Below are 12500 nucleotides of genomic sequence, written 5' to 3'. Positions count from 1 at the left end.
TGCCTGAAGGCATGTTTCCTTCATGCAAACATACAGTGACAGCTGACTGCTGCTACACACACACACACACTCACACACACACACACACACACACACACACACACACACACACACACACACACTCACACATACTCACCACACACACACACACACACACGCACACACACACCACACATACTCACTCACACACACACACACACACACACACACACACACACACACACACACACACACACACACACACACACACACACACACACACAGCAGTCTCTATCAGTGTACTGATTGGTTGATTATTGGTTATTGATGGTGAATTGTTGGAACCAGGAAGTGTCCGTGTTGCTGGGAGTTGTAGTTCTTCCTGTGTTGTCAGTTCTGTCTAGTTGGGCGGTTCAGTCCCGACGAGGAGACTCTGCTCGGCCGCTCGCTCCGGACTTTGTGTCTCTGAACCGGGACGCGGTCCGGTCCGGTCTGGTGACGTCCAAAGAGCTGAGTCAGTACCGGGCTCAGTGGGGCGGGGCCAGGAGCCAAAGACCCGCCCCCAGACCGCAGGGGGGCGGGTCTTCACTGCGCCCAGCGGTGCCCGACATCACGTTCGGAGTCACGACCAGGTGAGAAAAACACCCACAGATGATTATTGATTATTGATTACTGATCGATGGCGATTGACGAACCGATGATCAACGTGTCCATCAGGGCGTCGTCTCCTCTGTCCGACCTCCTCTCTCATCAGTACGCTCGCCGCTGGCTGGACGAACAGCTGAGCCGGGATCGAACCTGTGACCACAACCAGCAGCAGAGGGTGAGGGACACAGTATTGATCAGACATACAATCCTCTGATCAATATTTCTGTTATTATATTATCGATTACACTGTAAAACCAGATCAGTTCATTCAAGTCAAACTTTAACTAAGTAAATAAAAACATTATTGATCGAGTTGCTTTATTTATTTTAGGTGAAACTGACTTTATTTTGAAATGTTAATTTGTATTGTGAAAAAACTACATTACAGTTTATTTAATATATAAATCTGAACAATGGATCAATATCACAGAATCTGTCAGAAAGAAGAATATTAAGTCTGGTTGTTGTTCAGATGATCAGCTGTTCTCTGCTGTTATTGATACTGATCAATATTTTATTGACGATAGAACAGGAAGCAGGGAACTAAAACACTGTGTGTGTGTGTGTGTGTTACTGTGTGTGTGTGTGTGTGTTACTGTGTGTGTGTTACTGTGTGTGTGTGTGTGTGTGTGTTACTGTGTGTGTGTGTTACTGTGTGTGTGTGTGTGTGTGTGTGTTACTGTGTGTGTGTGTGTGTGTTAGTGTTACTGTGTGTGTGTGTGTGTGTGTGTGTGTGTGTGTGTGTGTTTCTGTGTGTGTGTGTGTGTGTGTTACTGTGTGTGTGTGTGTGTGTGTGTGTGTGTGTGTGTAGATTAAACCAGGTTGTATTGCAGACACCAGAACCAGCCTGTTGAGGAGGAGCAGAGCTCTGCCCGTCACACAGACTCCCTTCAAACTGCCTCGCTTCACACAGGTACTCTAATCAATACTCATCAATACTCATCAATATCTAATCAATACTCATCAATATCTAATCAATACTCATCAATATCTAATCAATACTCATCAATACTCATCAATATCTAATCAATACTCATCAATACTCATCAATATCTCATCAATTCAATTCAATTCAATTTTATTTGTATAGCGCCAATTCATAACAGAAGTTATCTCAGGACACTTTTCAAATAGAGCAGGTCTAGACCGAACTCTTTAAAACATTAATTACAGAGACCCAACAGTACCACCATGAGCAAGACCTTGGAGACAAGGGCAAGGAAAAACTGCCTGTTAAAAGGCAGAAACCTAGGACAGATCCTCCGGCTCTAGGTGGGTGGTTGTCTGTCTCGACCAGTTGGGGTGAGAGAGAGAGAGAGAGAGAGAGAGAGAGAGAGAGAGAGAGAGACAGACAGACAGAGACAGAGAGAACAGACAGACAGACAGGTGCACAGCAACAACAGTATTGGCAATGGCAGTCAAGCAGGACCATGGCAGGAGGCTCCACCAGGATCGATAAGAACCTGCGAGACGAGAAAGCACAAGAACTCCGGGGAAGAAGTGAAGTTAGTAACATGCAATAATGGGACATGAATGAGTGCATAAAGAGAGAGGAAGGGAGTAGCTCAGTGCACCATGGGAAATCCCCCGATAGTCTAGGCCTATAGCAGCATAACTAAGGGATGGTTCAGGACTCACCTGATCCAGCCCTAACTATAAGCTTTATCAAAGAGGAATGTCTTAAGCCTACTCTTGAATGTGGTGAGGGTGTCTGCCTCCAGAACCACAACTGGAAGCTGGTTCCACAGGAGAGGAGCTTGGTAACTGAAGGCTCTGGCTCCTGTTCTACTTTTAGAGACTATAGGAACCACAAGTAGCCCAGCATTCAGAGAACGTAGTGTTCTAGTGGGGTAATAGGGTACTATGAGCTCTTTAAGATATGAAGGGGCCTGACCATGAAGAGCTTTATAGGTGAGGAGGAGGATTTTAAATTCTATTCTAAATATTCATCAATACTCATTAATATCTAATCAATACTCATCAATAATCATAGAAACACTGATGATGGTCAGTGTGTGCTCCTGGTTTTGTTTTTGGGCTCATTTCCTGTCTGGTTGACTCTTTCAAAATAAAAGCAGTAGAAGGTTAGATACAGTGGAGCAATTAATAAAAGAAATATCAATTAGGATCAATATCACACACTGTGATAACGGTATGATATTGATCAGTATACACTGTATCTTTATGGATGATATTGATCAGTATACACTGTATCTTTATTGATTATTGATCAGTATACACTGTATCTTTATTGATTATTGATCAGTATACACTGTATCTTTATTGATTATTGATCAGTATACACTGTATCTTTATTGATTATTGATCAGTACACACTGTATCTTTATGGATGATATTGATCTCCTCCTCAGGTCCCTCCAGCTCTGGATACCTTCAGGGACCCGGAGGCTCGTCTGCGGGCATTCAGGGCTCATCAGTCGGACTCTGTGTCCAGGAGAGGAGTTCAGGGTCTGGGGTCATACAGTCTGGACTGACCTCTGACCTGAAGGAGGAAACACTGAACACATTAATAAAAAATAATAAAACATCTTTTCCATCTGATTCAGTGTTTTCATCCATCAACTCATTAAATCATTAAATGTCCGTCAATACTTCAGTTTGTAACTGATCAGGTTGTAGAGACTCATGAGGCTGTTCAATTAATAACATTATATGTTTAATGTTATTATTTCCTATACGTTAAAGAACCAGTGTGGAGGGTTCAGTGCCATCTAGTGGAGGAGTTGCAGATTGCAACCAACTGAACACCACTAGTGTCAGTAAAGTGTCTCTATAGATCCAGAGTTTGTCTGTTCTGGGCTCCTGTAGAAACATGGCGGTCCAACATGGCGGTCCAACATGGCGGACTCCACCAGAAGAGGACCCTCTCCCTCTGTAGATAAAAACGTCTCATTGTAACAAACACAGTGATTGTTATTATCAGCTGATTAAACACTAATGAACACAAACCTATAGATATATTATTATTATTATATTAATGTGACTCAGTGGAGCTTTAACTGGGTTTGATTGTTGAAAAAGGTTTGAGAACCAATTAAACTGTAGTCTGACTGTAGTTACAGACTACAGTCAGACTACAGTCAGCTGGAGGAAAGTTAATATTTATTTCTTCACATCAACACACAACAAACTCTTTACCTCCCTCCCTCCCTCTCTCTGTCTCTCTCTCTGTCTCTATTATCTCTCTGTCTCTCTCTGTCTGTCTGTCTCTCTGTCTGTCTGTCTGTCTGTCTGTCAATTCAATTCAAATGGCTTTATTGACATGACGTAACTCTGTACATATTGCCAAAGCTAAAAATAATAATAATAACAATAAAGGAAAACAATATTTACAATAAATGAATTATTATCTCTACTGTTGGTAATACTGTAATTATGATTGACTCAATCACAATCACAGTCACAATCAATCAATCTCAGTCAATAAGTAATTAATTACAATCAATCAATCAATCAATCAATCAGTTTGTGTCAACTAAAAATGTCATTAAAACAGTAGTAAAGTAACTACAGTTAAAACGAGTAATCTGTTGTCAATATAACAGTAATAACTAATTATTAAATATAATATATATAATATTAAAATATATTAAAATTAAAATAAAATAGATAAAACTGTAAACGCGTGTGTGTGTGTATATATATATATGTTTAAAAACAACAAAAACAACAACAACTAAAACAATCAATTATTTACATTTACAGAGTTTCCACTGGTTGTCCTCAGTTCGTGGCATGAGGAGACATATTTTGCTGCAATAATTTGACTTTTGGGCATTTCTCCCAGTAAATAGGGGAGTTTCTGTGTGTCTGATAATAATTCGAATTCGGGGTATATTTGGGAAATGTTTGCAAATTGTTTTTCTCTTAAAGTTTTGAATTTAGGGCATGAGGTTAGAAAGTGCAGCTCTGTCTCTACCTGTCCTCTGTCACACTGGGAGCAGAGTCTCTCCTCTTCTGGTAGCCAGTTCTGTCTGTGGCGACCCGTTTCTATGGACAGACTGTGTTCACTCAGTCTATATGCTGTCAACATTGTTCTTAATTTAGGACATTTTATTGTGCTCAGGTAATTTGCCAGTGTGAATTCTCTTTTTAGGGTCAGATAACATTGTAATTTACTTTGTGATTTGGTCGTTTCTTTCCAGTATTCAATATATTTTTCTTTTTGCTTGTTGATAATTTGGTTTGGTCTGATTGAGTTGGTGTTGCTGTCCTGAGGCTGTTGGGGACATGTTACTGCAGAGAGCCTCAGGACCAGCTGGCTGAGGGGACTCTTCTCTGGTTTCAGCTCCTGGTATGTTAGGGCTTTGTGATGGTATGTCTGGGGGTTAACTGATTTTAAGTGATTGTAAAATTGAATTGATCTTTTCTGTATTTTTAGTAGGAGGGGGTATTGGTCGAGTTCTGCTCCAAAAATTTTTTTGGGTTTTTTCTCCCCCCCGGAGGGATCTCTTACAGAACTCAGTGTGGAAAGATTCTATGATTGTTTTGTCCCATTTGTCAAATTCATTATTTAGTTTTGGTCCCCAAATTTCGCTGCCATATAGAATTATTGGTTCTAGTACAAATTGGAAAATGTTAAGCCAGATTTGGATTGGAATATAGATTTTAATGTTTCTCTTTATTGCATAGAAAGCTCTCCTTGCTTTGTCCCTCAGATCTTTCACAGCCATGTTGAGGTTTCCTGTGTATGTAATGTTGAGGCCAAGGTAAGTGTAGTTTTTTGTATGTTGTAATTTAGTGGTGTCTAAATAGAAATTGTGTGTAACCTGATTTCTGTATTGTTTCTGAAAGATCATTATCTTAGTCTTTGCTGTGTTTACTGTCAGGGCCCAGGTCTGACAAAATCTCTGCTGCAAACCTTCTTTAGTAGGTGAAAGCAACACTAAGTCATCTGCATACAGCAGACCTCTGATCTCTGTGTCGTTCAGGGTGAGGCCAGGTGCCGTGGAACGCTCTAGTTGGTTCGCTAATAATTCTGAGGTTTTTTAATAACTGTGATGGACTGGCTCAGTTCTGATTTACACCATATAATCATGCCTCCTGAATCTCTGCCTTGGGTCATTGTGGGATGTTTTGTTGATGGTATAATAATCTCAGTGTAGCCGTGAGGACAACCAGTGGAAACATCTTCTCTGCACCATGTCTCCTGTAAAACTATGATGTCTTTTAACTCTCTATTAAAATCTGAGTTTCTGCTCTTTAAACCAAAAGCTGATGATCTCAGACCTTGAATGTTCCAACATTGTGATCCGTTCAAAAATTAGACAAACACCTTAAAAGAAAAATAATAAAAATAAACTAGATATTAAAAAAAAATAATAGTAATAAATGAAAAGTGTAAAAAGACGAAAAGAGGTAAATTAATAAAATATTAAACTTTGAGTGACATTTTAGAGTGTATCGTGTGAAATACTGTTAAGAATTGTCCTTATATTACTATTCATTTAAAATGATATACAACATGTTAAACTATTAATAATTGTGGTGTCTCTGCTCTTCCACCATGTAGCTACATGAGGCGAGAGCAGAGCAGGTTTAGCATGTGTAATATTTCTATGAGTTCACCAGAGGGGGGTGGGGCTGTGGCACCGCTGCAGCATAGTTCAGCCCAATAGGCTGCTGCTCCTGTAGTCTTGGTTCTACCGTTTGGAGGAGGGGGGGTATAGGACCTCCAGGCTGGGAGGCTCTCTGGCTGGGTATCAGAGGCCAGTGTTGTGTTGGCAGTGGGGTGGGCTGTGGGTTGTGATGTTGGTGATGCGGTGGATTTGGTGGCCTGGTTGTCCTCTCTGACAGCCGGGGGTGGAAGCATGGTGGAGGTCTGGATGGTCTTGAAGGTCGAGGAGGTCCTGGCGGTCTGCGTGGGGTCTGCGTTATGTGGTTACCCCTTGGAGTGGTAGTAAGGCTCCTTCCAAGGGCAACATCCTTCAGGGTCCTAGCAAGGGTGCGGACTGCAGTTCTGTGTAGGTGTATGTTATCATACAGGCAGTCCAGGTGGAGAGTCGGGTGGTGGGCCAAGAACACGTTGGGTTTGAGGGCACAGTCCCTGGAGAGGCTGATATTCACTCTGTGAATGGTGTGAGGGTGGAAGTCTCTCCTCTGCAGCAGTGTGGATATGACTATCTTGCTGATAATCTTCTCTCTCTTTCTCTCTGTCTCTCTGTTTCTCTCTCTCTTTCTCTGTCTCTCTCTCTCTCTTTCTCTCTGTTTCTCTCTCTCTCTCTCTCTTCTCTCTCTCTCTGTTTCTCTCTCTCTCTCTCTCTTTCTCTTTCTCTCTGTTTCTCTCTCTCTCTCTCTTTCTCTGTTTCTCTCTCTCTCTGTTTCTCTCTCTCTCTCTGTGTCTCTCTGTTTCTCTGTCTCACTCTCTCTGTTTCTCTCTCTCTCTCTCTCTCTCTCTGTTTCTCTGTCTCACTCTCTCTGTCTGTCTCTCTCTCAGTTGCTGATCAATCATTCAGTTTTCCACCTGAATCAATAATCATCTCTCAGTTTTACTTTATTATCGACAGGTTAAGATGACGTCACAGTGAACTAACACCTGAAGTTTTACGTCATAATTCCCGCCGATGTCTCCACTCATCCTCTGACCGACAAACTCACCTGAGTCCGGGCGGAGATGGAGCTTTCTGCCTCCGGCTGCTCCAGGTTCCGCATCGACTGTCTGCTCTCCCTCAGGCCGCCCGGCGGGCTCCTCTCCCGGGCAGACCCTCCGGAGCTCAGCCCGGGCGGCAGCAGCGGCTGCTCGGCGCCTCCTTCCCCGCGGAGAGAGCTTGTTCCCCGACTGCAGCCTGCTCTGCTGCCCCGCACCGTCGGCTCCTCTTTTCTGATCCGGGATATCTTAGCGGACTGTCAGCCCTACTCTCACCCGGGACAGGTCCACCCTGACCCGGGACAGCCTGGGCTGGAACCCGAGCCGTTCCAGTCCGGACCGGAAGAAGACTTTCAGGATAAAAGCAGCTCCTCTTCAGACAGCGAGAGCAGAGGTAATCAATAATATTTGATTCCAATTGATTATAAAAATATAAGTTAGAATCTCTGACATCGTTTTACTGACATTTAATCATTTAATCTGGTTAAATATTATATTATTTTATTAATTCTAACTAATAATATTATTAAGTATTAATAATAAAGTGTTTTAATCTGAAGACTGAAATTTAAAATGATTTATTAAAGTAAAACAGCTCTTAATGTGAGTTTTAATTCATATTAATATCTATATTTATTTTCTTATTTAAAACATCACAAATATTTTTATTGTTTTTATTCGCAGAAAATAGAAAATAAGATTTTGTGAATAAATTATGATATTTTATTGATACCTGATACTGACTTTGTTCTTCCTATAACAACAGCAACGATAATAATAATAATAATAATAATAATAATACAGAGGTGATATTTTGAGTTTGCTGCCAGATATATAATCATAATTAATCTGATTGATTCTGTTCATTGTTTTTTTTTTCAATGAGTTAAAAGATGTTAAAGAGAAGAATTAATGTTGAACTGTTCATTAATTATTCATCAGAAAATGTCAAAGAACCCATTTTCTTTGAATTAGATTCATTTTAGTGTGAAAAATAAAATGAAAATATTATCATAAATATTATCTGCAGGTTCAGACCTTCACTGGTTTACTGGTTCACTGGTTTAACTGGTTTAACTGGTTTCAGTTCTCAGAAAGGTTTTTGGTGTTTGTTATTAATATTTTGAGGTTTTTATTTTACTGAAATTAAATTGTAAATGAATCCGTCAAACTGAATTAATAACAAACTGATCTGAATTCAGTTGACGATGAACGACCTCTGACCTGAGTTATTCCCAACCTGAGGGTCGGGACCCTCATTAGGCGTCGCGAGGAATTCACTGTAAAATAAGAAAATGTTATTTTTACAGTAAAAAGCTGTAAATGCCAGAACTTAAACCGTAATACAGTAGAACAGTTTCTATTACAGTAAAAGCATATTAGTGCTGTTATTATAGTATTATATATTTTACTGTATAAATACAAATAATATGAAGTTTATAATAATAATACAGTTTTACAGTATATTAAATATAAACGTGTGACGGTGTTACAGTCTGTTATATAAAAAAATACTTGATTCTGTATAAATTCCTTTAAAATGTCGTATAAATTAGACCACTATGCGCTATCAACGTGAACCACTAAGGGGGTCAAGCTGTCCCTCTCCTGGGGGTCCCTTGAGGTCCTGTTGAGGACCTGTTGGGGCCCTGTTTGGGCCCCAGGCTCGACTCAGTGATCCAGATTCTGATTTAAACTCCGACAGTCAGACACAAACAAGGTGACTGTTATTAAAATCAGATTTATTCTCTGGAATCAACTTTCAGACCTTGAAAGCAGAAAACTGATTCAAGGATTTTCCAGGACCTGCACAGATGAGGCCTTTAATGATCACTGATCAATCAATCATTTCCACCTGTCAATCACCCAGGGCAGGGCGGGGCTTCAGACCCAGCGGAGGCCCGTCTGAAGAAACCTCGTAAAGCTCGGACGGCGTTCAGCGACCAGCAGCTGGCCCGGCTGGAGAGGAGCTTCCAGAAGCAGAAGTACCTGAGCGTCCAGGACCGCATGGAGCTGGCTGCGTCCCTGCAGCTCAGCGACACCCAGGTCAAGACCTGGTACCAGAACAGGAGGTAACACGTCACACACACAGGGACGGATATAACGAGACAACGTGGGCCCCCAGTCCTGTAGGAGGAGAACCCAGACTGACCCAAAACCACCACAGATGACGTCTGTGTCTCTGTGGTGGTATTGGGTCTCTGAACCTGTCTGTCTCTCTGTCTGTCTCTCTGTGTCCAGTACCGCTGCAGACAGACACATGAGAGTTTAATAATGGACGCTGTGTGATCAATAATTCAGCAGTGTGTGCTGTAATTAATGATCAATAATTCATGCAGAAACAAATCTGGAGCTTTTAGTGCAGAATCTCGGAGAGCGGGAGGACGCAGCGATTGTTTATTTATTGATTTATTGTTATTGTTTATTGTTGCACAGAGAATGCTGCTTTGTGATTGGCTACAGGACGTTAACCATCACTGCGTTCTTTCAGAGTTTTAATTGTGATTAAACGAGAGAAACAAATATAAACATTTAATAATTATAAATGAATATGTCTGAATCTAAATCCGGATCCTGTTTCCTCGTCAGGACCAAGTGGAAGCGGCAGTCTGCCGTCGGTTTGGAGCTGCTGGCTGAAGCCGGCAGGATGTTCCTGCCCTCGCACTACCTGTACCCTCCTGCCCCGCCCACACTGGACCTGTACCTGTACCGAGGCCATGCCCCCCACCACGTCCCGCCTCTGCTGCCCCGTGTCCTGACCCACACTGAGCCCCTCCCCCGCTGACGGCAGCAGGCTGGGAGGTTTCTGCAGGACCGCGATCAGGAGCTTGTTAATGTTTGGAGATAAAAAATCTTTACTTTTGATTTTTATCTGAATAAAGACGTTTGTTGGACCTTTTCCACAGCAGGACCGCCATCAAACCGCCTGCAGTCTCTGTTGTCCCCCGCTGGGTGGACGGGTCCCTGGAGCTGGGCTCTGCTCAGGAGGTGATACTCAACCCGGGTCAGGTGCTTTCAGGGGTCGGAGGCAGTCCACCACCGCGTCTCGCTGCGTTCAGGCAGTCAGATCTGGGAGCAGAAACTCAGACGATGAGACATTTTCTGTAGTTGTTATAATTCATTTTTTTAACTTTTCAATAAATATGCAAACACTTGTTGTTATTCGTTGTGTATGTTGATGCTGAATGAGGTTCCAGTCCGATCCCGACCCATCTCGAGACGCTTTTATGGGCAAATAAGTTCATTTAACTCAAATCAAAAGTTTTAATTAAAATGAGAACAGTTTTTAAGTCATAAAGAAACATTAGTAGTAGTGTTACTAGTTTTGAGTGACTCTGACTCATTACAATCAATACAGAGTAAAATCAACTTCATCAGGAATCTTTTCTAACTTAAAAAACTGAGTTTGTGTTAAAATGTTTGATGCTGAATCCATTTAAACTATTTTCACGCTACAGCGTCTCCGTCTGACCTCCGCCTGAGTAACTGCGTCTCCGAGTAAACACAGCTTAACGCTAAGAAAACAGCACTGAAGATATGATGATAAAAAGAATCTTGGTTTATGTGTTTGTGGAACCGAAAGGAATAAATCTCCAACTGGTTCCTGAAAAGATTCACAAAAACATGAAAAGTTTTGGAATATCTTTGATTTCCTGGAACCGACACAAACTTCTTTTTCTCCCCTTTTGTATAAATTATATTTTTATACTGTTTGTCTCCCAATAAAAACATCTTTTCAAACATGTTTTATTTTCTATGATTTTGCTGCAGCGAACAGGTCAAAGGTCGCACTGCAGTGTGTGTTTGATGACCTTTTAGAAATAAAAGCATGAATCCTGTCGCTCAGCGGTTCTCTGGTTCTGCTCTTCTGGTTCTGACTCTGTGGAACATGAATCTGAGACATTTGATTGATGAATTAATGATAAACAACTTCATCAGAAGTGCTGGAGGTTCGTTCTCCGTCCGTCCAATCAGACGAAGGAACCTTTCATCAGAATCAGCTGATGAAATATTAAAGAGCGGCTGAAATATTAATACTGTTAAAAGGCAGCGATTACACATCAGAACCACAACTCTGTGAATGTTTCCTTAAGTGCAGCAGAGTGTCTGAAAGCTAAAGTTCCACTTTACTTTAATGTGTTCATTTATTTATCATCTATATGTGAAGTTTCCTCCGTCTGAAGTTCACGGGTAAAGAAGTTTATATAAAGTAGAACTTATTTTATTTTAGACCACATTCATCCTCTCATCGGCCATTACAGGAAGAGGTAGAACTGTCTGTCTGTCTGTAGCTGTCTGTGTGAGCGTCTGCAGGTTGAACAGCAGCAGCAGTGTTTGAGTGTCACAGTGCAGATTAATTTACAGCTGTTCATCCATTCATCAGAAACACCAGAGTCGCTTTAATATCTGTCTGTCTGTCTCTGCACCTGTCTGTCTGTCTCTGCAGTAATAGTGAATAAAAGAACACTTTAATCTTTTACTGTTTCATCCAGATGTAGAAATATCTAATCCCTCAATTATCGCATTAATGTCATAGTTAACTCGCAATTAATTGCAGATTTTTATCTATTCTAAATGTCCTTTGATTTCTTTTTGTCCCATTATTTTTTCTCATTTTAATGCTCTTATCAACATGGAAAAGTGAATCGGGTTGTTTTGTGCAAATGTTGTTTTTATTGAAAAATCATCCATTGTCGCCTGGCTTTGACGAGAGGGCGGAGAATTCTCATCAGCTGTGTGTTTGGCCATCAAGTGGTATTTCAGACTGGACGTGCTGCGATGATAGCTCAGTTCACAACGACAAAACACACAGATCACTTTGGTCTTGTCAATGGAAAGTAAACTGGAGTAAACTTTGCATTCAGAATATTATTGGCATCCATTTCGGCGCCTTGCGCTCGCCATCCACTCAGAACGTAACGTCTTGACTCTTAAAGTGTGTGCGGCGTGCCTGTTGTTTTGTTTCCGGTCTAGCTAGATCCGGTGTGGTGTTGTAGTTTTTCTAACGTTACTAGTTGTTGCAACAGCATGTGGAAAAAACTACAAAGTGTGCTAGGCCAAAAAGAACGTTATCTCGCGATAAAAAAACTGACGCCGTTAAAATGGGTTTGCCTTAACGCCGTTAATAATGCGTTTAACTGACAGCACTAATATATAATATATTTTATGTTTAAATATCAAACAAACAAAACTCGTTCAGTCTTCAGTTGGTTAGAAAAAGGTCCAGCTTTAATGAACAGAAGGAAGATAAAGAAGATAAAGAAGA

At 41.2% G+C, this 12500-nt stretch overlaps 3 protein-coding genes across 3 annotated transcripts in view; 2 read left to right on the top strand and 1 right to left on the bottom strand.

The window, feature by feature from the left end:
• The window catches only part of cfap77 (cilia and flagella associated protein 77), a gene marked incomplete at its 5' end in the record, with an annotated part of 3625 nt that extends 436 nt beyond the window's left edge, over positions 1-3189 (top strand). The window contains 4 exons of the mRNA XM_051393711.1: positions 374-611; positions 697-802; positions 1439-1540; positions 3000-3189. Coding sequence (XP_051249671.1) covers positions 374-611; positions 697-802; positions 1439-1540; positions 3000-3122 — 569 coding nt within the window. The remainder of the gene's footprint in view (positions 1-373; positions 612-696; positions 803-1438; positions 1541-2999) is intronic.
• A 3692-nt stretch (positions 3190-6881) lies between these two features.
• On the top strand, positions 6882-10787 carry barhl1a (BarH-like homeobox 1a). Its single transcript, XM_051393712.1, has 3 exons — positions 6882-7628; positions 9105-9306; positions 9824-10787. Exons 1-3 carry the CDS (start codon positions 7262-7264, stop codon positions 10017-10019), a joined length of 765 nt encoding a protein of 254 aa, XP_051249672.1. The 5' UTR covers positions 6882-7261; the 3' UTR covers positions 10020-10787.
• A 1654-nt stretch (positions 10788-12441) lies between these two features.
• Positions 12442-12500, bottom strand: part of ddx31 (DEAD (Asp-Glu-Ala-Asp) box polypeptide 31) — a 13707-nt gene continuing 13648 nt past the window's right edge. Inside the window, exon 21 of the mRNA XM_051393709.1 lies at positions 12442-12500. This exon is cut by the window's right edge and continues 384 nt beyond it. The gene's annotated coding sequence lies outside the window, so the exon portion shown is untranslated.

The sequence above is a fragment of the Dicentrarchus labrax genome, unplaced genomic scaffold, assembly GCF_905237075.1.
Source record: "Dicentrarchus labrax unplaced genomic scaffold, dlabrax2021, whole genome shotgun sequence".
Taxonomy (NCBI): Eukaryota; Metazoa; Chordata; class Actinopteri; family Moronidae; genus Dicentrarchus; species Dicentrarchus labrax.
This window is presented reverse-complemented; position numbering and strand designations above follow the sequence as displayed.

Excerpts from the sequence above, each read along its gene's own strand:
- barhl1a (XM_051393712.1), top strand. The coding sequence starts at position 7,262 with ATGGAGCTTTCTGCCTCCGGCTGCTCCAGGTTCCGCATCGACTGTCTG. Across the intron at positions 7,629-9,104 it reads TTCAGACAGCGAGAGCAGAG|GGCAGGGCGGGGCTTCAGAC; the intron begins GTAATCAATAAT and ends TCAATCACCCAG. Across the intron at positions 9,307-9,823 it reads ACCTGGTACCAGAACAGGAG|GACCAAGTGGAAGCGGCAGT; the intron begins GTAACACGTCAC and ends TTTCCTCGTCAG.